Here is a 26,813-nt window from a genome sequence, read left to right on the forward strand (position 1 = left end):
TAGGATGTACTGAAAAGTTAATGTGCATCATCATTTGTTACAGGATTGTGCTATTCTTTTTGCTTTGAATTCAGACCTATATGACCTATGACAAAATTATTGAATATTTCAAATGTGTGTGCATATTTTTGATGGAATTACTTGAATTGTTGAGTCAGTGTGGATTCGTGGGTGAGTACATGGTGTTGATACAGTTCATGCTATACATTAGACATGTACATATAAACAGTATACACGTATATGTACCAATGTACTAATGGTTCTCTGAATAAAGTAAATATTATATATGCTTTCTCTGTTTTCACTACAGGTGTATTTCTCATTTAATATGCATCAATTTAAGATGGTACCTGTGCCAATGAAGCACATATTTTTTGTGCTCGCATTTATTACCTATCCTTCCCCTCCTCCCCCCCCCCATTTTTTGGAGTACATGAATCATTTTCTTCAGCTAACTGACCTGGTTGCTTATAACACGGTTCAGTCTATAACATGGTCGGGTTCTGTGGCTCCAGCTATCAATTTATAGCGGGGACACACTGTATTGGTCTTTGAATTTAATTCTTGTTATACTTGTGAAATTCAGGCCACATTTGTTGTACCTTGTAAACAAAAATGGATTCAAAGTTATTATTTTGACTGCTTTAACTGTTGCTCACTACAACAAAAGTTTAGATTTTGATTTAATTTTTAAAAAATTCTAAATTGTTATAAGTTTGCCTATTTGCAAAAATTACCATCCTCTGTGGAATTCAACTTTGAAAAATCCATGAGCACAACACATTTTGCATAGCTGCCATGTGTCCCATTTTTTCTATTTATGTTTTTTAATGTAAACTAAATAATAAAAAATTTCCATACAATTTTCAGTTTAGAACGGGCACTCAGTTCCATTCTGATAGAAATCTGTTGCATGTATATAGGAATACAGTTCTACAATATGTGATGTGATTTGGATTTTTAACGAAGCTTTAACAATTTTTCAGTCATATCGCTACAATGTCTGCAGTGTAGCAGTTTATAGTGATGTCTAGCACTGGGGCATCATGCTGCAAACATGTAGCATAATGTCCCACCCAGTCATATTATCCTAACACCAGGCCGACCAGTCCTAACACTAACCTCTTAAAGCTGAGCGCCAAGCGAGGCAGCTGTTAGTAACGTTTTTGTAAGTCTTTGGTATGACTTGGCCAGGGATCAAACCCACGACCTCCCACATCTGAGGCAGACACTTTAACTACTAGGCCACCGGAGTGGTCTTCTACAATATGATTTGTTCATTCTAAATCAAGACTAGCATGCCTGTTTTTATCTGCCATATTGAATTTTGCAAACAGTTACCACTATCACTGTATCTCATCTTCGTAATATTCAGCTTCTAATCATGTTGAATAGGAAAGCAAAATATTCAGAATTTTCTCCAGGAAAGACAAGAAAACATAATTGGAAGGACAATTATGCCATCTTGTTTAGATTTGTGAAACCATCTAATAAAGGAGAAAAAAAACTTTGTTTTGCAAATTGTGCAATGCGATTTTGCTATTGGGCATTGAGGTGCACATGAAATACAAGAGCACGAAAAAGCTAATGAACATCAGCTTGCTGCTTCATCATACACTTCTCAGCTTGAACATGGACCTATATAAATACCAGAGAGAACTTTGATGTAATTCGATCGAAATTTGGTTTATTAAATTTCTTTTAGAAATGAACTTTCCTATTTGAGTTACTAGTGTTGCTGTCGATTTATTTTGCACACATTTTCCAGACAGTAAAATCGCAAAGGATTACTTGTATTCCAGAATGAAAACAGTTCAGTAAGAAAATCACACAGAATTGAGATCATCAATGAAAGTTGGTACATTGGAATCGATAATGGTTGAGAGAAAAAAAACAAGGTGTGGAAAAGACTCCTATAAGCAGCCTGTGTCTGACTGTTGCACTCTTGCACCTTCTGAAATGTACCCAGATGGAACAGGGTGCCCCTTCAGAACGTGCAAGTGTGCAACACATGCATCTTTGACATTAAATAATTATGTAAGGCACTGTCCTACTTTATTGATGGTTGTACATCGCTCCCTCGATAACTCGTGCCCGGATAACTCGCGATCCCGCTTATAACGCGGTGTCCGTCTTGGCTCTCAATTTTTTCCAGAGAAAATGTATTTAAAATATCTTTAAAATATGCTGAACATGAAAAAATTACGATAAGAATTGATAAATTAAACCTTGATACGTTGCTTGATTTATCATCGAAAATGGTGATTAATGCCCATAAAAATATAATCCATATTTTGAAATTTGCAAGTTCTAAAGAAGAATTAATTTCAGAGATCTCGAAAACGCTTAATTACGCGTATTTGGATGCCAATTTTTGATCTGGGACGCAGAAAATCACTGAGGCGGGAGTCCTCCGTATGCATGTAATAGGTGCGCGGGAAAATTCAAAGATTTGCCGGTCCTGTTTCAGCCACCTGCTTTGTGGGAAAATGTGTTGATCAGTTAACTGTGCTGATATTTACAATGACAGAATTCAGTGACTGAAAGACTCTTTGATGTACTGTTGCCATTTTATAAGAGTACATTAAAAAAATAAAAAAGAACATGATGTAACAGCTAGGCGGCTAGTTCAAAGGCTTTGACTAGCGGCTGAGTGAGAAAATGTACTGATATTTAGTGACTGAATTCAGAGGCAGAAAGACCCAGTTTTAAAATCCTAGCGAGACCTCTGTTTAAAGATATCATATATTATGTAAGTTTTTATGATAAATAGTTGTCAGTATACTGTAAATAAACAGTCTGGTGAAATAGCGATCAATGAAAACTTCTGGTAAATGCTAATAGGTGGCAACAGAGAATGAAATAAACACCAATTAAACGTCTTCCTGTGTGAAAGTCATGTTCTAATCCTTTAATTCCATTTCAGTGTAAACATTATAATCACAACATATTCTGTTCATTGAAAACATGAAGAGTCAATCGACCATCACATCGAAACCCGTGAGTACTTCTGTGAGAACCTAATTACATGTACATGCCGGCTTTGTTTTGATCAACAATTTGGGGAAGTGTTTCTTGCATTAAAAAAAAAAATCGATTACAAGAGACCTCGGGTGCTGGATTAAGGGTCTTGGAGCTGCCTTTGACGTAAAGCAAAACAGTAACAGAGACAACGACGATGATAGTGACTTCGAATGTTTCAGTGAAACTGATGTCATTAATGCCGAGGCTGTTTGGGAGAAATTCGTACAGACTCATGGTCCTGAGATGGGTGTTTCTCTTGATGATATGGAGGAGTGGATTTGTGATGACAATGATTGCCCCACAGCCGAATACATGTCAGATGAAACTATAATTATTTCTATAGCGAACAAATTTGCAGCAGAAGACGATTCTAACTGGAGTAACACAAGTGTTGAAAGTGATGCAGATGCAGATGTTGCACCCCCCACCCCTCTGCACAGGAAGCAATCAAATATTTTGATATTGCCATAAGGTGGCTGGAGACCCAAAATGTTGACTACGTAAAGCTCATGCAATTGAGAAATCTGAGGGATTTTGCTCGGCGGCAGAGAAACCAAGAGTAACACACACACACAAAAATAACTGATTTTTTCAAAAAGTGAATTCATATTTGTCAAGCGTGGCACAAACGGCAAGTATTGTTCTAATTTACGTCGTTTTAAATTTGTAGACCAATTAAATTGTTAATACTGATTAACCCTTGTTTTTATTGTTTTCCATTTTACTTCTATCACATTCAAATCTATTTATCTATCATTCAGTCGACACTTTCTCGAAAAGAGTCGATCTTTTGTATATAAAAAAAACGTCTAATTTGGATCAAACAATAAAACTAGAATGTATCCAATTCAACATAAAAATTAGTGACGTAGTACACAATGTGTGAAGTGGTACACATGTTAAGCGAATGGAAACCACGTGGAATAATGTTTTTGATGATCGCCTCAATATACTGTAATATATCCTGATATTAATGTTGTTCTATGAGGAAATAATAAAGTACACTGTTATGAAGAGATATTTATTAACAGTTAATCTCAGAATGATTATAAAGTGAGTATTCAACAGTAAAATCTGCCTACCCCCCCCCCCTTATTTCTCCGTTATGTCGTCAATCACTTTATTGGTTTTGGGCTTATTTTATAGGTCCCTCGATAACTCGCGCCTCACTTATAGTGCGGTCGATGTTTCTGGACCCCGACGTGTGCGAGTTATCGAGGGAGTGGTGTATATGTTATAAATAGTTAACATATACATTAAAATTTAAAAAATGTTTGTTCCTGAAAATCAGTATTTTTGTACTCGGGGTGGGTGGGGGAGGAGGTAGACAGCTATGATTCTGAGTAATTAATGTCTTTGGGAATTGTACAAACGAGGTCAGTTGTAATTTGTGTTGCCCTCTATAGGCATCTAACAAACCCTAACAGATCAGTGGACATCTCTGTTTTGGGTTGAATTCATCTTGAAAAAGTTTTCAGAAGATTTTTATTCTGAAAGGTCATTCATGTACATCATATCATATTGGAATACAAGTTGCAAACCCTCACCCCCACCTGTTTGTACAGTTAAGTAGAATATACATGTTACTTTATTGTTCTTACTAATAAAAAAAAGGCGGACAATGGGTTGGGGAAAATGTTTGCAGAAATGATTTGCTCTTTTGGTTATTTTCATTTTTATCTCTTATACACCCTTAAAATTTTTCCTGCACTGAAATTCCAAGTATTACCAAACTTGCAAGTATTATTTTAATACACCCACCATAAAGCAGCACTTACTGTTATGTGATGTTGTCCGTCTGCCTATGTTACCAATTTCATATCTGCACTATAATTAGACTTGTCAACCATGCAAAGTTACCAAGTTTTGTGGCGGACTTTCATTTATGGAAAAGATGAATCATATCAATGTTGGGGTCAAAAGGTCAAGGTAAAAAACATAAAGAAAAGTTTTCTAAATATAAGCTAAATCATTCTGCTCACTAGTCAGAATTACTTCTGCTATTTAGGGGCCCCGAGTGGCCGAGTGGTCTAAAGCGCTCTTCGTTATGGACCACTGCCATCTCACCTCTGTCTGCGGCGGTTCGAGTCTAAGATTCAGCCAATGTGGGCATGTGAGAAAGCTTGCCAGTAGCTTCTCGTGGGTTGGTAGTTCTTTCCGGGGTTTTCCGGGTTCTTCCTCCACCATTAATACTGGCCGCCATGTATAGCCTATCGTGTGCTGAAAAATGGCGTTAAACCCCACAACAACAACAACAACAACTTCTGCTATTTACCCTTAAACTCTCCGACCATGCTTCAGTTTGGGCCGCATGTAAGTCCATTGTATCCGTTCATGCCCCTTTTGTTATAATAGTTTGTGGTCATTTATAGTATTAAAGAGGATTGGCAGTAATGCCATCATTGAGAAGCAAATTAAGTGAATGATTTGGAGGCAGGTACACGTCACTAAAATGTTACATTAATGACAGTTCAAAAATGACATGACATTTTAGCAAATGCTATATCTTTGCAAATAATGAAAATACATACAACAATACATTTAAAACAACCAATATTGACACCAGTTTAGTACTTGATTCTTATATTTATAACCTGGCATTTAAAAACCATCCCTATCTCACTGATATGCATAGAGGCCCCCCCCCACCTCATCTCACCCTTTCAGAGATCCCAAAAGGGAGAAGTCGCCAATCTTTTGCGGCAGAATGGGGAAGATTTATCATGACTTGATGGGGACCCAACAAGTTTCCTGTATTATGTTCAGTGCCATTATTAAGCCTTCGGCTAGAGTTCTTCGGCTACAACACAGTATTTATCAGTAATTTTGCAACCTAAGCACATTCAGTCAACTCATTTATGCTCTTGGATTTATGATAGAATGCAACATCCCAGTGACATCTGTTGTGGAGACTACACAATCAGTGTGGACTTGCTGCTCCCAACTAAAATGGCTTTATGTAGTTCTTTGATTTGCCAACCAGAGGCTACAAGCAACAGACTAGATTAATTCAGAGCAAGACATGCTTTCACTCCTTTCATCTCACTCTCCTTGTCAACAGAAACATCTCTGACCTTGTACCCTTTCAAAATTCGGCTGACTAGGTCTGGAATCCATGTTTGCAGCAATCCATCTGCTAGAGAATTCTGTCACTGGCCAAGTCTTTGATCCAAGTGGAGACCTAACTTGTCATCATTCTTACAATTTACATCAGTATATGGCCATTGCTATTTGACCTTTGCCCAAGTGGAAGTTAATATGGGTATTAACTTGGTGGAACAAGACACAATTTGAATTGCACTCAAGAGCTTACTTAATTCACCAATCTTATCTGTCCAGCTTCCTCGCTACTTTGGCAGACTATTCTGGACGTTTCTTTTCAGGATCCTTGACAAGACCCAGTGCGAGGTTTGAAGCAGTATTTCAGTAATATCGAGTCATTGCATCAAGGGAACTCATTTTACCTTCAAAGAGGGGAAGGATCATGTGTCATCATAGTCATTTTCATCCTGAATAAAGTGGGCTATTTGTCCTGCATATCATACTTAACCCACAACAATGAATTTGTTCTGAATATTGGCTTATGAAGTTAGGATAGACAGCACAATCACTGCATATGAATGAAACTGTTCTCTATCTTCATGCATGCCATGGGATGGAGATCTGAGTACACTTCTCCAGTTCTTATTAGAGATTTCTCATCCTACAAAGCTCAAGTCAATCTGGAGGAACCTTTACCCATGGCACAATGGTTTACACTTTAAGACCATTTGACAGCTTCATACAGATGTGGCTTCATGACTTCCACTGGATTTGTTGGAGGGACAAAATTTCCCTTTTGAAACCGCTCCCCATCAGATGAAATCTGTTCCAGTTGGGTTATCTAGAAGCTGTCTCACATACCTTAAAGGAGACCAGAAACCAATGGAAATATAGAATAATAATAAAAGTACTATAGCAGAAACCTTATTCTGAAGTATCATCTGCGACTGTAATGCCAATATTTAAATATTGGCCTATCTTCTAGGAGCTGAATTTCTGTGACCTCGTATGCAAAATTTCCGCGCCTATTCGGTTACTTTCCGGATGTGACATCATAGAGGCGACTCCAGCAGCCCAAGTGGGAGTTGCCAGAGTAAAAGACAACACCATTTTGCGTTGCTTACGGTTGTAATAGAACATTAAGAAAAGCCTTTGGACATGGGTTTTTTTTTTTTTTTCCGAAAGATATAGGCATCATGAAAGAATGGGTACATTATTACAAACAAGTCGATTTCAAAGCAACACCATACAGCACTATGTGCTCGTTACATTTCTCAAAGGAATGTTACGAGAGGGATCATAAAAAAATAGCAGCTCAAAGATACGCAAATGCTAGGCCTAGACTAAAAGTTGGCACTGTTCCAGACATACCTTTGGACATTTTAAATCCTGGGAAAAGAGTTAAACATGTGAGTCACGAAGATAGGCAGAAGGACGAGTAAGTGACCACAAAATGCAACAATCAATCCACATATCTTTTATCTAAAACAGCAGTGCTAAAAACAAATCTGATAGCCCGACACCCTGGGCCCCTTCTGGTTTTAGGTTTCGGCCCATCCTGTATTCAAAGTGAGGTGCCCGTCAGGCTTGTCAAAACAAAAATTGTTTGCCTGAGGAAACTTTGATCATGCTGGTGAAATGAGTAAATGTATTTTCAAGATGTTGACATACATGCCTTAACACGGCACAATCTAAATCAAATCACCACTGTCCTAGGTGAAATTTAGATTTGATTTTAATCAAATGGAAGCTTTGCTAAAAATAAGATTCTAAACCTGTCGTGTTTCGAGAAAACACAATTTTCAGTAATCTTATAAAAATTAAATTTTTTTAAACAAAAATGCATTATATACATGTAGTATGCATAAACGGTAATCTGTATTAATTGGAACTGATATAAAACTATTCCTTGGGCAGTTTAAAAAGCAGCGATTAAAAAAAAGGTCAAAGTTTCACATTAACTGTCTGACAATAGAACGGGGGTGTGTGTGACTATTGCCCCCCCCCTTGCCCCAATGTGCGACCGCTCATTTGACGTGCCTTTTCTCGCTGTGATACGCCTTATTATTCCCCCATGACAAGCTCCTTTTACATATTCTGGTCAGTTCTGGCAAAATTGCAAAATAGCTAAAGTTTTGATTTAAGTACGCAAACAATAAAGCAGGTGTGACTAATGAACAGAATCCTTATCCTTGCATTGATCTTGTGAAACGGACTGTCCTTCGGACATACTTCAAAAAAACCATGTTCGACAGTGTGTGTATGTGTAAGCACCAGCAGTTGATTACCAAATAAACGATGCCTATTTTATTGTTACTTACGATGCCATGGACTTCATTTTAACAGTTCAAATCTGCAGTCACAAGTTACCGTACATGTGGCAACTGTTTTTCTCAAGTTTTATGCCCCACCTTATTTCCTTAGGTTTAAGTCTTAATGCATGTAGCACTGTTTGCTGAATAAAATATTTATTCAGAATTAGTTCTTTAGGGCCACATATACTGCATGGTATATTTTATTTTATTCCTTGTAATTTAATCATGGTAATTAAACTTTTCATATACAGTAGAGGAGTGTCAGGTGTTAACTGGCCGAGTTTCTTTGGCGGAAATGGAGATGCTATTTTGTTTGCAGAGAAAATTTCAACGTGATCATTCATTTAAGCTAATTGGTGACAATTTTATTCTTTTAATTATTTTTTTTACTATAGTACTGTTGTAGTCGTTTAAAAAATCTGAAATTTACTTGAATAATGTTTAATCTTCATGTTCTATTTACTGAAGAAGAAAAAAAGAAGAAAAAAAACAGTTGTATGATATTAATTATTTCGTCCAGTGCCGGGTTTAGACGTGTGTGCGTGTGATTTGAATTTTTAACGTAGCTTTAACAATTTTTCAGTCATATCGCTATGATGTCAGCAGTGTGGCAGTTTAGACTGTGGATTGCATACATTATATTTAAAAATGGTTTGGGGTTGGGTTTTTTTCTTCTGACAAATGAAAATTGACAGACATAATGAAATAATCGGGACTTCGGTGCGCAAAATTGAGAGATATTACGAGATCGGGATGTAGATGAGGAAATACCCCCAAAATCGGGAGGTTTTTCTCCCGGCTTGAGAGTTGACAGGTATGAACTGTCCGAGCTTGTGGAATTTCATTCAGGACTTTAGTTTATTTAAGTCACCAGCCGGGGGCCAGTGCCTAACAAATTTCTTTTAGCACTTACCAGTACAGTACATAAACTATTATATTAGACTGCAGATTCAACTTTTGAATGTGCAACCCAAATGTGGTCTCCTGTCTGCCTCGCTCACCAATGTTTATGTTTATATTCGAGGACTGGCTAGTATAGCGTCACGGTACCACGTGATCTGTCGTCTCATTAAAACTCAGAAAAACTCGGCAATTTACGGAATCGTGGTATCTTCCACGCAATATAATCACTACCCACTTACGATATTTAATTTATAAACATTGCAGTCGAATTAAAATCTGTAGAGAATTACATACGTAAAAGGAAAATTTTGATTTCTAGTCTCCTTTAAGGGACCAGAGACAGGGTTTGTACGGTCTTGGAGAGTTTGGGAAAAATGAGGTAGCATTTTTAAGACCTTGAAAGTTTATGAAAATCAAGCAGATTACCCTGAGGTATTTAAAAGTCTTTGAAAATTGAAATAAACCAAATTTTGTTCAGTCCTTTCCATAATTACAAATAAAATTGTCCACCTTTGTTTGATTCGGATGTAGAGTCTGACTATATCAACCCATATGTTTGTACCCCCCTACCGATTTAATGTGATAAAAAGTGCAAGAAACTTAGTCAATTCATTGATTGATTTATAATTTCTAAACTGACTGTGAGTAGAGTGGCCCTAACACTGACATCTTCTGCGCATTTCATGTTTGATGAAGTTTTCAATATAATAGATGGACATGTTCGAGATCCATTTCCAGTTCCTGGACAAGTCCATTTCCAGCAAAGGGGCATGTGTATGACTATGTACATACATATGTCGTCTGCTTCTGATCTTTACAGTGTCAAATCAAGCAAAGAAAAAGAATGACAGCAACAAATTTGCCTTTCACATGGATTTAACAAGTGGTTTAATTTCTATATTCATGTGTGCAAAGGGACATAATTCAAAGCTCTCAATGTTATGGTAATTTACGGAATTACCCGACAGTTACCGAATAGGATGAATAGGTGCAGGGGAATCCAGTATTAGTGCCATTCTGGTCACATTCAGGTTATAAATTATAAATCAAATCAGTGATTCAGTTCATTGCTGCCATGATAACAAATGAGCATTTGTTTGGCCATCCAAAGTTGGTCTTGGCGGCGACTTCAATAACACATGTACTCTTCATCAAAGCAAGCCGGCTACACACTTCATCAAAGGGTGTCAGTACTGTACCTATTTTCAGCACGTTTTTTGTTTTCTTAATTCATGGTGTTTGTTTTCCGTAATCATATCATTATATATGTTTTTAGTTGTTATCTAATGCTGTAAGGGCATAGAGCTTCTAAAGATTAGGCCCTATACAAAGTCCTCATTATTATTAATATTATCACAAATAAAATTGTCGTTAGATTTGGATATAGTCGGTTTTCCTGACTTCTTTCTTTTGATGAATCGTTCAATTTGATTGGATGAGTCCATCAGCTTTGGCCAGTCAAAATGTTCCTTACACTAATTCATGATTTTTTTTAACAAGACTGTTCAGCCAATTAAATTTTGGTTACATTGAACAAGTGCTCACTCTATGTAGAAAGTGCATGAAAGTAACATATGCAAGGATTCAAAATTTGTTCAGTCGATTTGTCTTCAGTTTTGTTTCACTTCTTGTTTGAAATGCAAGTTCTTTGTTCTTTCAACGATATCTGGCTTGAACAAAAGAAATACAAGGAATGGCTGTAAAAGGATAAAACGTAAATGAAAGGGAGAAGCAGAACTCTGTAGGGTCCTCAGAATTATGTGTGAGACAGGAAGAGAAGTAGAGTCCCAATGTGATTTAATATTGACTCATTATGGAAAATTAGTGGATGAAGTTATCGAATCTCATAATCATCCCTTGTAACACTTCAGTAGAACAGATGACAGCCCTGATGAATTGTTTTATTCTGTCTTTTCCAAAAGAAAGGAATATGTTGAACTTTGGAATGTTCTCCATAAAATGTTTTGTTGTCACATGGGCAGGCAATGGTGGAGAGAGGATTTTCTGTCAACAAACAGGTATCTGTTGAGAACCTCAGCAGAGAAAGCCTCAGAGCTCCAAGGCTAATCATTGACACAAGGAGAAAAGCAGGTGGACCTTTGGAAATCGTCATTAGCATTGAAATGATGACATATGCCTCCTCTGCAAGACATAAGTACCATGCCTATCTGGATAAGAAGAAAGCAGAGGAGGAGCATGAGGAGAAAACCAGAAAAGGAAAGAAATGGGAATTAGACATGGCTGAAGTGGACATTGCCAGCCTACATGCTTTCTCTGTTCAGAAGGCAGAAGAAGCAGAGTTAAAAGGACTCATTGTGCTTGTCACAGAGTCAAATACTCTTAGGAGAAGAGCAGAGAAAAAGATGAAAGTGGTGGCTTCTCTTTCCAAAATGAATGAAGAGAAAAAACAGCAACTATAATGATACATTTAAACCAATGCTGATGTCTGTTAAGAGAACAATTTATTTTTTATTAAATCTGATGCATAAGTTACATATTTCTGAAAAAAAAATGAAGGTTAACCTATCTTCCAGATCATTATAGTTTGAATTTCATCATTAAACAGTATTGTAGTATTTTGCATTCATTGTTTGCTCATATAACCTGTATAAAAAATGTTAGCAAAAATTGGTCAATAGGTCTTGGAAATCTGTGTTTGTGGTTTTTGACAGTTTGGGAAAAATCTTTAAATTTATCATTCAGAGTTCATTGTGAACCTTGAGAGAGGATCTCATCAGGATAAGATGGTGCATCTCCTTTTTGTTCTCCTAAGGTATTATGGTTGGGTAACATATTTAAAAAAGAAACCAATTTTTTAAATTGTAAAATAGGTACGTTTCTTTGGGAATATTTACCCAATTACAATACACATACACCCTCCCAGCCTCCCTGCACTTCAGTCCACATGGAGAGCATGCCTTATGCTTCAGTAGTAACTGAGATATTCACAGGATTTGGCACCAATCCCTATACCAATAGAAGATCACTTTGCCTGACTGCCATCTTCTTTTAACTTCCTTTAGCTGAAAGTTTTATCTGAGAGGGCTGGATTTGAGAGGTAGTAGTTGATCTCCTAAGGTATTATGATTGGGTAAGTATTCTTGAAGAAACATATTTGGCTAGAAAAAAATGGTTTCTTCCTTCTTATTCTGTAAAAATATTTTCATTCTCATTTTATGTCATTTTTTTTCATATTTTATATGACCTTAATACATAAAATGGCAGAATTTTCCAAAAAATAGTACAAAGCATTTATTTACATACATGTACAAACATCTTCCATGGCTGTTTTCAATAATCAGATTTGGTCTCAGATTTGAGACTTTTTTTGGGGTAGGTAATTTTTTCCTTATTTCTGAAGCAGAAAATGTCCAAGTTTGAATGTTCTTGAAACCTTTGATATACTATTTGGATAAATTTTCTCGTAAATCTTTGGACTTGTTTTTACAAGACAACCCCAATGATATAGAAATCATGAATTTAGCCATTTTCTGCAGAGATTTATTGATTTTTCTGCAGATTTCCTCATCTTTGGAAAATTCAGATGAGAGTCTAAGCCTGCATGGATTTCTTTCATACTTCACTACTGTGGTACAATCAGAAGGCCTTGCCTTTTCATGCCTGAATACTCTTACTGTCAGTCTATTTCTTAAGTGACCACTCCAGTGGCCTAGTGGTTAGAGCATCCACTTCGGATGCGGGAGGTCATGGGTTCAACCACTGGCCAAGTCATACCAAAGACTTACAAAAATGGTACTAACAGCTGCCTCACTATGTGCTCAGCATTAAGAGGTTAGTGTTAGGACTGGTTGGACTCTGTCAGGATAATGTGACTGGGTGCAACATCATGCTACATATCTGCAACATGATGCCCCAGTGCTAGGCATCACTATAAACTGCCACACTGCAGACATCGTAGCGATGTGACTGGAAAATTGTTAAAGCTTCGTTAAAAATCCAAATCACGCACACACACTATTTCTTAAGCAAGGTCAAGTTAATATAAACAGCATTGACTAAGTATTAAGTTAAAGATGCTTGTGTCTCGTCACCATCATCAATTCCAAATCTTGACAGACATTGCTGTCATACTTGAACATTAGAATCAGTAGGAAAAGTCAAAGCATGTCCGTCCACTCTAAATCTAGGCAGTACAAGATCATTGGAACAATTAGATCCTGTCTTTAGTTTAAATTTTTTTGTATGGTTATATATCCCAAACCCAGGAAGACATTTCTGCAAAAATGGGTGAATATTGAATTCATTGAGATTTTCAGCAGGAAGGTTAAGATATGAAATCTAGGTTACATTCTTTGTAAGTTTGCATTCCTGCAGCTCTGATATAGGTCAATATGTCTATCCTCAAAAAACTGCAATAAAGAGGATGCAATTACTAATTTGAATTCAACATGGAGAACAGCATAAATGTTGTTTTTATAATGATCTTAATATATATAGGGAAGATAAGCAAGTGGAATAATCATTGAATTTTTTTATGTCCCTTAATCTGAAGTTTGCATAGACATGTAACCTTCCTTTTACCAGTCTCCTCTTGTATCAGCTTTTTTTAAACTTATTTTATTGTGATGGTCACTCAGTACAACTTGCATTGATAACATTCTTGCTTTGTTGCCTAAGTAATTTGTGACAATAAAATGTCCATCTTTATTTTTTTTTACAGGGAAATCAAGAGGCTATGTCATACTGTCTAAAGAGATGAACACAAAGACTCTCTCCCTGTTTCGATTATCAGATGCATTCAGTGTTTCTGGTACTAATGTCCTGACAGATGATATTTCAAACTTTGTTGATGGATGGCGTAAATGGGTATCTAAACCGGTTTCAGGTTTTGAAGAGCTACAAGATGGAAAGAGAAATGGAGATATGCATAAAGAAACTCTTGTAGCACAATGTGTTCAGTATTTACTGGAACTGGGAAGCCAGATAGCTCAAAACAATACCATTCTTACAACTCAGGTGGATGTGAAATGTATGCCTGATGATTCACAAGGACATGCCTGTACATGTGTTGGTTTGTTAGATGAACTAGAAAGATTGAAATTAAATGAAATGGTATCAAGAGCTATTGAGAGAATAACTCAATCAAACAAGCAACTGCTCACTTTCTTGCCAAGTCTTGGGCAGGCAGCAGTATCACAGATTCAGAACATATCAAAATGTTGTGCAGATAAGATGATGTGTGATCTTCAACAAAGATTGAATGCAAGTGTTTTCATTAGCATGATTTTGCTTGCATGGCCATACAGCCATTGTTGTGGAAGTCAAAAGGAAGGCACAATAGGATCAGAACTGGAACAGTTCTTCAAAGATATACCTCAGGGGCTTCTGTCTAATGAGGCTGTAGTTTTAAGGAGACAAATCACAATGTGGCTCTCAGGGAAAGCTTGGAGAGAAAGCAAATAGTAGAAACAGTATTCCAACCAGACATTTCTAACAGAAGGGGGGTGGGGTGAAGTAGGGGCACATATTTGCCAGAAGGGCCTTCTTTTTTAAGCTATCTGCTATTGTTATAAGGATATTTATTATTTCATAATGAAAATTTTCATTAAATAATGATTGGGCAGGTAGTTAAAATGGGTCAGCAATACAGTAGTGTTAGAGTCTGAAGACTGGAGAAAGTCTGCTTCATATAGTTGCCATAAATCTTAAAGTTAATACCAACAAAATGAATAATATATTTACAAAAAAATTAAAGTTTTTAATGGCTAGATCGAAATAACTTTAAATTAATTAATATCATTTATTAGGGAACAAATAAACTATTCAAGCTCATATTAAATTTTTATCACCGCAAATTTATGTTATGTACATAATGACCTATGTAGTAGTTTGTGCAGTGATTGATTTTAAATCCTACATAAAGGAATTATTTACAGTTTCACAATTCTTTTGAAATAATTCATTTTATTACTTGATATATGCAGTGAAGAAGGCTAGCAAGTACTGCTTGTATATATTACAGTTTAACAGTGCAGGGCCAAAATATCAAATGTCAATCCAATGGTACTCTTGTGTATACTTTGAACACTGTTCTAACCACATGGTTGTTACAGATGTTTTGTGAATCAGAGGTGCAAGTGGGAGCTTTTAACAATGCCCCATTACCTCAAATAGTTACCCCATAATTAGATTATGTGACCAATACAACTATATCTTATAGATGATACAAAGACTTACAAAGACAAAGGTAGGCTGGATGAGACACCATTGTATTTGATGATAAAATAGGAAAAGATTTATCACAGATTCTTGTGTCATTGTTGACAATTTATTTATAAATAATAATATAGTAAACATATTATTTATAGGTAAATTATAAGCATCAGCACAAGCTCCTGTGTGTTGTACAATGTAATAATGGGAATTTGCATTATGCAGGTAATATTCTCTACAGCCTGCAACCACTCACAACAAGTACTGTGTAAAAAATTAAAATATATGCCATGATCCTTCCCCAAATTTTTATATGCGATGTCACTGTTTGTGGTTTTATGTTTATTTTTATATATATTGATGTACTATTTTATATCGTACACCAAATACAGCCTTTCCTTACTCAGTCATCAGTGTCAAAATGATGCTGACCAGAGGGTCTTGTGTCACCTAATATGGTAGATATTGATAAATAGTGACAACATTAGTTAGTAGAGAAATTGCTTACTTGGAAGGTCTGTCGACCAAAAGAGATGATTCTGCTCTGCAACATTTCTTTTTTGGTTTTCAAGCTCGGAATGCAAATGTATTTCATTCAACATGATTGCACCAGAGGGACAATTCTATCTTTAAACAACCATGATGAAGTTGGGTTTTTATTTTAAAAATGTGGCTTATGCTCAGCATACTTAGGCTTTTGCAATTAATATTTAATGTGGCAGAAAGAATAAACAAAGTCACGTCTGAGATTAATGACCTGTAATGAGATAATCACTGCTAAACCAGACTGCTTATGTAGCATGTTTGATCTTATAGTTACGCTCAAGCTAACATATGCCTGCAACTTGGTGTTTAATCCTAGTAGAATATGAGTGGTGATCAATTAATCAAGTGATTCAAGTTTGAAAAACTGTTTAAACAACCAATTTGACTAACATATCCTGTGGAAATCGACTTTATAAAGATACTCATGTAGCAGTTGAAGAATTCAGCAGGGTGTTTTGCAAGAAAGCTCTAAAGCCATGTGACCAAATCTCTTCAGGTTTGCTGCGATATGTCTGACTTAATTTATCTGCACTGTAGCTCTGAATTTTCTTGAACAAATCTCTTAAGATTTGAATGTGAGGTTGGTTTCAAGGATCTCCGTTAATTTGGTTTTCAGATGTACGTGTGTGTATATAAGCTTGCAACAGTTGATTGTCAGAGCATATCTGAAAATTACCTGTAAACCTAATGGATCAATTTCTTTCAAAATGAAAAGTATTTTTAAAATCTCCGATCTTATACTTAAAATTAACTCCCATCATAGCTTGGCTTTTACATCTCTGCAGTTTTTGACTAAATAAAATTATGTAACATCATTTATCATATAATCATTTTTGCTGTGCTGTGTAGCCTATAAGTCAATCTAACTATGTAGGTCCTAAAACCAGTCTGGAATATGAGAGGAGGATTAAAATAGCTTTAAAAAAATCTACATTCACAGGGAGGTGAAAAAAACAATGATAATAATGAGGACTTTGTATAGCGCCTAATCTTTAGAAGCTCTAAGTGCTTTACGACATTAGACAACACCTATAAGATAAAAAACATATAATGCTATGATTACAAAACAAACACCATGAAATTAGAAAATAGTAAAAAATATGCTGAGAATATTTAAGGTAGGAAACATTATTAGGTCTTTAAGTTTGTTCTTGCAGTCAAAATAAGTGAGTTTTGAGAGCCCTCTTGAATGTGATCACTGTGTCTTTGTGTCTAAGTTCAGTGAGCAATTCATTCCAGGTTGCTGGACCCTGGTATGCAAAAGAATGCTGTAAATATGACTTAGTTTTCATAGTGGGAATAATGAGTATACAATTGTCAGAAGAGGAGCGTAAGTATCTTGCTGGTGTGTACACATGGGTGAGGTCGGATAGGTATGTTGGACTAGAGTCCGACAGTGAAATGTAGCACAGAGAACAAATTTTGTGTTTGATTCTGGATCGAATGGATAGCCAGTGTAGGGTACAGAGCAGCGGGGAGGTGTGCTCTTATCGTGGTACTCTAAGTATGATCCGAGCAGCTGTGTTTTGAAGTTTCTGGAACAGATATTGAGATGAACCAGACAGAATTGAGTTACAGTAGTCCAGTCTTGAAAGTACTAATGAACACACAAGTGATTTAATGGCATCAACTGAAAGATATTTGCGACTTGAGCTGATGCGTCTCAGCTCAAGATATGCAGCCTTGCATATGTTCATGACATGTTGGTACAATGTGAGAGTACTGTCCAGAGTAACACCTAGGTTTCATACTGATTGTGTGAATTTAATGTTGGTGTTGCTGATATATATTGTTAGAGGTAAAGGATGTGAATGAGAAAGTCTTTTTGTTGTGATCAGAATGGCCTCAGTTTTATCATCATTCATCTGCAGCTTGTTACATGTCATCCATGATTTCACATCAGAATTGCACCAGACTTTTTGCCTGATTATTCCTGGAGATTTGCTCTCTTTTTTTAGTTTTTAGTCTCTTGACTTTTGTCTCAGATGGTAAAGAAACAAGTGCAGTTTGGCTGGCTGAAAAAAAGAAAAAAACACTTGTAAAATTTCCCGACATTTAATTCAAATGCAATTATTTCCTGAAAATATATTGTGCTGATATTTTAACATATTCTATCCCGGTTAGTGCCATAGTGCCATTTGCAAGGAAAATAGTCCTTGTGCAACTGAACTTATAACTGATACACAGAATTTCATCAGAATGTTTTACAAATGAAAGAATTACATAAGGTACATTATGTAGTGATGTCTTGAACAAGCCTAGGGGAAAAAATTAATGGTTGAGATGCATTGATAACTTAGCAGACCAGAGGCATCCATAGTTAATTACTTAATAGTTAATTCCTTAATAGTTAATTATTTAATAAATCAGTTTCTTTGTTTGAAGAATGCAATGAGGAGAGATGTAGTTTTCTTCTTTTAAAGCTGGGAATGCAAGATTTAGACAAGATTTCTTTCTTTAAAAGACTTATATTACCATATTTACATAAACTTGGGCGTCATTTGAGATGCAAAATGTGATAATTAGAACATAACTGTTTTAAAACATCTGTCATTTTTTTTGTTAATAGCATTAAAATCAAGTTAATTGTGATTCTTTGTGGTTTTTAACTTTATTGGTCATAGACCAGATGAGTTTGATGGAATAATCTGTTTTTCATTGTCCATCTGTTCTTTGGCAGAGTTTTTTGGCTACTTCTAAATTACATGGAAGATTGACATGAAACTTTAAACAGAAATTTGTCTCATAGACTAGTTGATCCTAAATAAAAATGACTTGCTTGAAGATCTAATATGGTCACCATAGTGGCCATTTTGAAAATCTTGTAGCTGCGCCTCCTGACTGGATGGTCACATCAACACGGGGTTTTCACTTGTGATGTTTGGTTGGTCCTGAATGACAATGATGCCAATCTGTTATTATATGTTAACATTGTTATATGCTCATTTGTATCTCCATTAACTCTGCATTGTCAGAATGGTTCATTATTTTATGATTCTGAACTGGTGTGCAACTTCGTATTGCACTCATAAAGGAACTTCTTTCTATTGCAAACAAACAGTGGATGCAATGGCTAGCACTTTATGTATACAAATCATGTACACTCACTTAGCAGGCGGTTTACAATTTGGTTGATTACATTTGTTTCTGAATGAATTAAAGCAGATGTTTCGTGGACTGCCACATACCAGCTGCTTGCTACATTCCGCATTAACTTTTTTGATACCGTGTTTTGGATTTAGGGGGAAGATGCCAGATTTCATAACATTGCTGGGTACCTACAAATAACGTGCAAGTGACAAGGCATAAACTGTCATCTTTAGCTGGTAATAAGAGTGGCAAAAAATATACTTACAGTTTTACATCCTGAATTTCCATTCTTAGTTCTGCAAATCCGAATTACATGAGCCATGTCATGGGTTCTCAAGCTTGATTGCACTTTTCGAAATTGTACTGTAATTTAGACTGTATTCTAAGTGCAATTACATCCTCTTTACTGCACCCAAAATGAAATAAACATTAAATTCCATAGCGTCTTTTTGATAATTGTAATTGAAAGACTTCATAGTTTTCCCACATTATGATTTCAAATATTCAATGACAGAACAGAAACACACTTGCAAATGTCAACATGCTTTTCGCTCGCTATTTCAGTCTGATGTATTCCATGTAGAACTTGTACAGATGAATCCAGTCCTTAATCCCAAAATTTTGTAAAATCAACAAAAATACTAAAATCTATTCATTCCAGATCAAATGGAAAAGTTGTTGCAATGCGCATTCATTCACAATATGAATCCAAATTTCAATTTTAAGTAGACCAAAACGCAGTTTTCTTTCAAAAGTTATGTCTAGCATGGAACTAAGTTCAAATTTATTGGGGCGGAGTTATGTGCGCAATGATAGTTTTGTGTAATGATGAATCTGCACTTGTGTATTTAGTTTAGAATATGGCATACATTCAGTTACTTTGTTTCTTGTGGCGTATTTTGTTTCTGTAATGAAGCCTTAGGTAGAATAAGAAAAATGAGCATATAATAATAAGGTTACTGCATTTGTATGGGAAAGTATGAACTTGTTTTGTGGATAGATATACTGCACTCCCAAGGTACATGTATGTCCATCCGAAAAACTCGTTCATATTTTCCCATACAGATGCAGTAACCTTCAATTATCACTACCCCTCCTAAATGGAAAATCATTTTGACATTGGGGTTTCAATAGAAGGCTTCTTATGATGTCTAGTTGGTCCTAAAGAAAATGGTATCAATCTGATATTTTATGTGGCTGCCTAGATGTTATCACTCCATCGGAATGGACGGTCATATCAATTTGATTTTTCTTGCAAAGATTTTATTTTGATATCTGTTTGGTCCTAAATGAAAATGGTGCCAATCTGACATCCAATGCTACAGTCACCATAGGTGTCAACATGAAAGTCTTTTGGCTGTTTGTCCTGAACAAGAAGTCACTTTGAGATTGAATTTTCACCAGAAGACATCTTATGATGTCTAGTTGTTCCTAAATGAAAATGGTGCTGCTCAGACATCCAATATGGCCACCACAGTGGTTATCTTGAAAATCTTATCACTACTTCACAATAAATTATCAAATCAGTGTAGGGTTTTGCTGACTTCTTATATTATTTACTTGGTTGAAAGATGAAAATGGTGACAATTTGACCTTCAATTTATTCACAATGACCATCTTGAAAATCCTGTTATTGCTATGTCTCGTAGATGACTGGTCATATTGACATTGTGCATCCACAAGAAGATTTTTATGATGTATCATTGGTCCTAAATGAAAAAGATGGAAACTGACAGTCAATATGGCCACCATGGTGTTGATTTCAAAAATAATGTTATCTCTGCTCTCCTGAATTGGATAGTATTTGGCATTTTTGCCACAAGAGTTTTTTTTTATTTTTTTATTTTGGCCCTAAATTAAACTGGTACAGATCTGAAGTCTAATATGGCCACCATGGTGGCCATCTTGAAAATCTGTATTGCTCCTCCTCTTAAATGAAAAGTCATTTTTTAAATGGGTTTTTTAAGATGTCAAGTAGTCCTGCTTGAAAATGATATAAATTGACCTTCAGCATGGCCTCCATAGTGACCTACTTGAAAATAAGGTTTTCTCTACTCCTTCCAAATGGATGGCCATATCAACACAGGTTTTTCACCAGTTGACGTCTTATGACACCCAGATGCTATTAGATTAAACTGGTGCTAAATGTATATGTAATATGGCTGCCACAACAGCTGTCTTGAAAATCTTGTTGACACTACCCTTGAATGGATGGGCATATTGACATAGGGTTTTAACCAAAACATTAGGGGCTCGAGTGGCCGTATGGTCTAAAGCGCTCTCCATTTTGGATCACTGTCATCTTATCTTTGTCTGCGTGGGTTCGAGTCTAGGATTTGGCCAATGAGGGTATGTGAGAAAGCTTGCCAGTAGCTTTTCGAGGGTCTGTGGTTCTTTCCGGGGATTTCCCAGGTTCTTCCTCCACCATTAATACTGGCTGCCATGTATAGTCTATCGTATGCTGAAAATTGGCGTTAACAACAGCAACAACCAACACACTAAAAATTATGTCACTTTGATCCTAAATGAAAATGGTGACAATCTAACATCTGGCTAATTTGAAAATCTTGTTAACACCGAAGAATATTGAAGATGGTTTCAACATTCAGCATTTAAAAGGAACAAATAGTTTTGTTTCAAATTCACAGAAATTCTTTTCAACCAGCAACGTCCAGACATGGTAAAAAGTATGATGTTGTACAAGAAATGAGTGGACATAACGTTTAAAACTTTGAAGTTGATTCCATATTCATTTAAAAAAATGAAAAGATATAGTTTAAAAATCTGCAAGATGGTCTATGGGAAAGTGAACAGGATAAACAGCAATGAAGGTCACTTAGTAATTTAGTCAAAAGGGCATTATTAGCTTTTATTTCATATTTCATTCAGAAATGTTATATTGGTGATTAAACTTTGCAATTTTCCTGGACAAAATGTCTATGATGTACAATTTTAATGCATCAGTGAAGCCTTTAGTCCCACAACTAACATAAAGTTAACCATGATAGGTTGATATAGGAAGAATTTTCAGGTTTCCTTTTTGAATCTTTTGTTCTGTTGAAGAAAGACCATGTTACTGAAGTCGAGGTCAGCCAGAGGTACAGCAGCTACATTGAACAGATACAAAATACTGAGTACTGACCTCTTAGTTTTCCAGATGCTTTGTTGATACCTCTGATCAATAATGCAAATAACAAACCTAATAATGCACCCCCACCCCCACTAAAATATGTTGAGGAGCGAAAGAACCAATCTATCCAACACTCCTAAACAACAATTATACAACGGTACCAATAACACCAGGTAACACTGATAATGCTTTCTTTTTTGCTAAACCTCCCAAAAGGATTGGCTGAGTTTATCAGGGAGGTCCGTTTTTAGTTTTGTCAACAAATGTACTTGGAGTAGAAAGTTGAGACTAACTACCACCACCACCATTTACTGTTGTTTGTACCAATTTTGGATGGGTAAAATGTATTTAATTTTCAGATGGACTATTGGTTATAATGTAGCGATCTTGCTTTATGAAGATTGTGTCATGTATTTTTCAAGGGATATTAGTTGCATAAAACCAAGGATACTTTCTGTACATTCACTAAGGGGGGCCCCAAGTGGCCGAGTGGTCTAAAGTGCTCTCCATTACAGATCACTGCCATCTCACCTCTGTCTGCGTCGGTTCGAGTCTCGGATTCAGCCAATGTGGGTATGTGAGAAAGCTTGCCAGTAGCTTCTCGTGGATTGGTGGTTCTTTCCGGGGGTTTCCCAGGTTCTTCCTCCACCATTAATACTGCCGGCCATGTATAGCCTATCATGTGCTAAAATATGGTGTTAAACCCCACAACAACAACAAGATTCACTAAGGAAACACTAGTAGAGCCAAGAGATGTAACAAATGCACAGACTACTGCTGTTTTTCTTTTTAACATGTATCTTGCTTTCCTATAAGTTTCTCCAAGATCTTTTCTCTATTGTTTCTCCATTCATTCCTTTCCTGGTTATGTTTTTATCACTTTGCTTATTTTGTACTTACTGAAGATCAAAATAAGCTCATCGTAGTTTATTTCATATTTGCTCATTGCTTTGTTTATCATGTCATCTATACCATTCAGCTTGACGACAGATGTCTCTATTTTATCATGTTTTAAAACCTTTTTTTGAATTAATTTATCATTCAACATTTTTAGCACAGCAGTAATAGGAGTTGTGCTTACAGGAACAAATAGTTTATAAGAAGTCTGTTATGTCTTCCACTTCACAGTTAGGATCAACCTTTGTGTACATTGCTTTCTTCTTTAAACATCCTGAACAATCATAATATCTCAGGAGAACTGCTACTACCTTGCAAATCCAGCCCTCCCTGATAACACTTTCAGCTCAAAGAAGCAGAGTGATCTCCCTTGCTATATGGATTAATGCTAAATCCCATGAATATCTCAATTTTTACTTCCGCTCGCGCTTAGAAGCATGATTGCACCATGAGAAACCTTGCAAAAGCCAGAATCAACTTTTGGATCATGTACCATCACAAATTGGAGGAGTCCTTTCACTTAAAACAAGAGTATACATCTATATTTCTAACTTTTCCCTCTTCCTAAGCTCTGTCTTTACAATTTTCTAACAGTTTGTCATCTATTAGCACTTAGTTTCTTGCATGGGTAGCGACTTCACGATAAGTTTGGGCTATAATTATTTTTTATTTGCGTGCAAGTCTCTTTGCCTATGGAAAGCTTGATATATGTATCGTTCTATCATGACCAGTTAAATACAGGTGATTTTTCTATACCAAGGTATTTGTAGCATCTGGCCCCATTTGACCTTACAGGCCTTGAGCCTTCTTACCAGTGGTGTTGTAAATTATACTAAACATGGACACTTCACTGCCTTATTATATTGTCTAGTATGAATAATTTCCAGGTAAAACATCAAATTCTACAGCTCTGCACCCACCATGAATTCAAAATAACAGGTGCACTGAATTTACCTGTACAGGCAGTCATTGAGCCGGCCTACAGATAGTATTGTGAATTGATAATGGTATGTAGACGCTATCATTACATCTGATAGCACTTATTTTTATTGGTATATTTGACGTTTTAGTGATTTTACCTGTATGGAACATCACTGGGCCTTTTTCTACTGGTAAAATTTACTCGTGGATATTGTGGCACCTGTTTTATAAGTATCCATAATGGTGCACCAGTTCCTTTTTTATGTGCGATTTAAAATAAAAATGTAAGATAGAAACTTGTTTATATTATTGTAAAGCTTCCGCTCTGGTCAGATAAGTACAGGTAAGTTTACTCAATAGCATTCGGGCACTTGAGTGATGTTTATCTGTATAGGCAATCCATTGGCTTTCCTACGGATAAGCTCTGACTAAATTATTTGCCTTCCAGTTTGTTTATCAAACTATTAAAAGCGATGCTCCATTGATTTGTCTACGCATTCACGTGTCCACAGGTTATTGTGACTAGAACTGATTTTTTGCGGCCACTTTCTAAATACTCATAGTTATGCTCTAATTATATCAGTACAGGTCACATGCACACATTTACAACTGTGTATAATCGTGGGTAACTCCCACACGGATATTCACATGTTCATATAGTAGGACACTTCGTGTATATAACGTCTGCTCTGTTTTGTCTTGCAGATTTAAACCGTGGGTTTGACTAGTCCAACAACCAATCAACATATGTCGTTACACTGGTTGCAACCCCTTGAATACACATCGGACTTGGTGTATTAAGGACAGCAGTCAATCATAGCTTGGGGGACGGGGACCAAAAGCTTCCGATTTAACGCAAGGGCAAGAAGATGAGAGCAGCAAGAAGCATCAGTTACATTCTCTCTTCTCAGAAATATGGACCGGATATGTAGATCAATATCCCATACCACGTCCCAACCTCAAGAACTGGACAGCCTCCTGCCACTTAAGATGGCCATGTGCCTCCACTACCGGTCTTGGCCATATAACTCTGATCGCAATGGAGCACGGCCACCATTGATCATACAGTATCAGCCAAAAAACGAAATTGTACAGTTCCATGACTCCTTAATGCTAACAAGCCCAGTAGATACAGGAACACTGTTGGGTCAGTGTAACTGCATATTGCTGCTAACCATTTCCTTTCGAAGACAAACAGTTCATATAGACCACCTCATGGAGCTTTCTTATCTGCATGGTACCGCAAAACACTTTGGCATATGATGACCATTATGAGCCTTCACATTTCAAGAAACATCTCTTCACTCGCTCTCAAATCTCTGCCACCCAAGAGATAATACTTTGTGACAAGTTAGAAGTAACAGGATCTGATTCAGTGCTCAAAGTGCAGTGTGCTGCCATGTTTGATATTTTTCTTCAACTACTTAGCAGGTAGCGCAGGAGGCGTCGAATTCACTACCGTAATCTATGAATGACGTTTCTGGCTTTCAAATTCCCTCGTCATTAGATCCTACCTGAACTTTTAGGCCGAATCTCATCGAGCTTCTGTTAGAGATTAGTTCAACCAACCCCCTTCCCTCTCCTCCTCTCCCATCTTCACCGAAGTTCCCACAGATCGGGATAAGTATGCCTTCCTTCAACAGGAGATTCCGTCGCTCTTCTCAAACTGCTCCGGTGGCCAAGTGGTTAGAGCGTCCGCCTCGGATGCAGAAGGTCATTGGTTCGATCAGTGGCCGAGTCATTCCAGAGATTTATAAAAATGTTACTAACAGCTGCCTCGCTTGGCCCTCAGCATTAAGAGGTTAGTGTTAGGACTGGTTGGCCTGGTGTCAGGATAATATGACTAGGTGGGACATCATGCTACATGTCTGCGCCATGATGTCCCAGTGCTATAGATCACTATAAAATGCCACACTGTAGACATCATAGCGATAAGACTGAAAAATTGTTAAAGCTACATTAAAAATCCAAATTACACACATGCGCGCGCTCTTCTCAAGGCAGGAGGTGGGAATTGTCCCAAAACCTATAAGGTTCGACATGGAGACTGCGAGATCTATCCCCCTCTTCGTCTGACGGGACAAGTATGCCTCAATCACGACCTGACATGTAATACTTATACGTCCCTACCAACCCCCGTCTCACGCAATGTTCTTCGTTTCGCTTACCATGACAGTCATCTCAGTTCTTCCATTTGGTCTCAGCATCAGCGTCATCTAAAACTACGTCAGGATACATGGACGACATCCTACAGAAACACATGGAAAGCTCAAAGGCAGGAACGATTTTCTTGCCCCCCGCCCCCCCCCCCAGCTTATCTAAGTTTACCGTCCCTCCCTGAACTGTTCCCATCTGGGTATGGAGTTATTAATTAACCGGAATATGGTGCAGCTTCCTCGTGTTCGCGTAAACAGAATAGCAGAACTGGTCGAGTCTGTTTTTGACAAAACTTGGATTTGAGCGAGAGATTTCTTGACTCCTCGGTTCATTCACTGCGGCGGCGGACCTGATCCTGCTCTGCTTCCTTTTTATGCGCCCCTTACAAATGTCATTGCTGACTCAGTGCTGCCCCTTCTAAGGTACCCTCGATCCAACCGTCCGGATCACGCACGAGATTTGATCATTCTTGCATCCATGATCCACCCAAGGTTGTCTGACCAGGAAAAGTTTCTAGAGAATCCCGAAGCAGAAATAACGGTATGTACTGGTGCCAGTGCGTATGCTTGGAGTGTCCACGTGTTACGGGACTTGATTACCGTGGGTGCCTGGTT

The 26,813-nt window shown here is 36.9% G+C and overlaps 1 protein-coding gene across 4 annotated transcripts in view; it reads left to right on the top strand.

Annotated features, from left to right (window-relative positions):
- Positions 1–18,596, top strand: part of LOC149796423 (glutathione gamma-glutamylcysteinyltransferase-like) — a 34,545-nt gene extending 15,949 nt beyond the window's left edge. For all 4 annotated transcript variants that reach the window (XM_089961083.1, XM_089961082.1, XM_089961084.1 and 1 more), the window contains exon 5: positions 13,966–18,596. In XM_089961083.1, coding sequence (XP_089817209.1) covers positions 13,966–14,708 — 743 coding nt within the window. In that variant the 3' untranslated portion in view covers positions 14,709–18,596. The remainder of the gene's footprint in view (positions 1–13,965) is intronic.
- The last annotated feature ends 8,217 nt before the right edge of the window (positions 18,597–26,813 follow it).

The sequence above is a fragment of the Sinohyriopsis cumingii genome, chromosome 6 (assembly GCF_028554795.1).
Source record: "Sinohyriopsis cumingii isolate HCF-2022 chromosome 6, ASM2855479v2, whole genome shotgun sequence".
Taxonomy (NCBI): Eukaryota; Metazoa; Mollusca; class Bivalvia; order Unionida; family Unionidae; genus Sinohyriopsis; species Sinohyriopsis cumingii.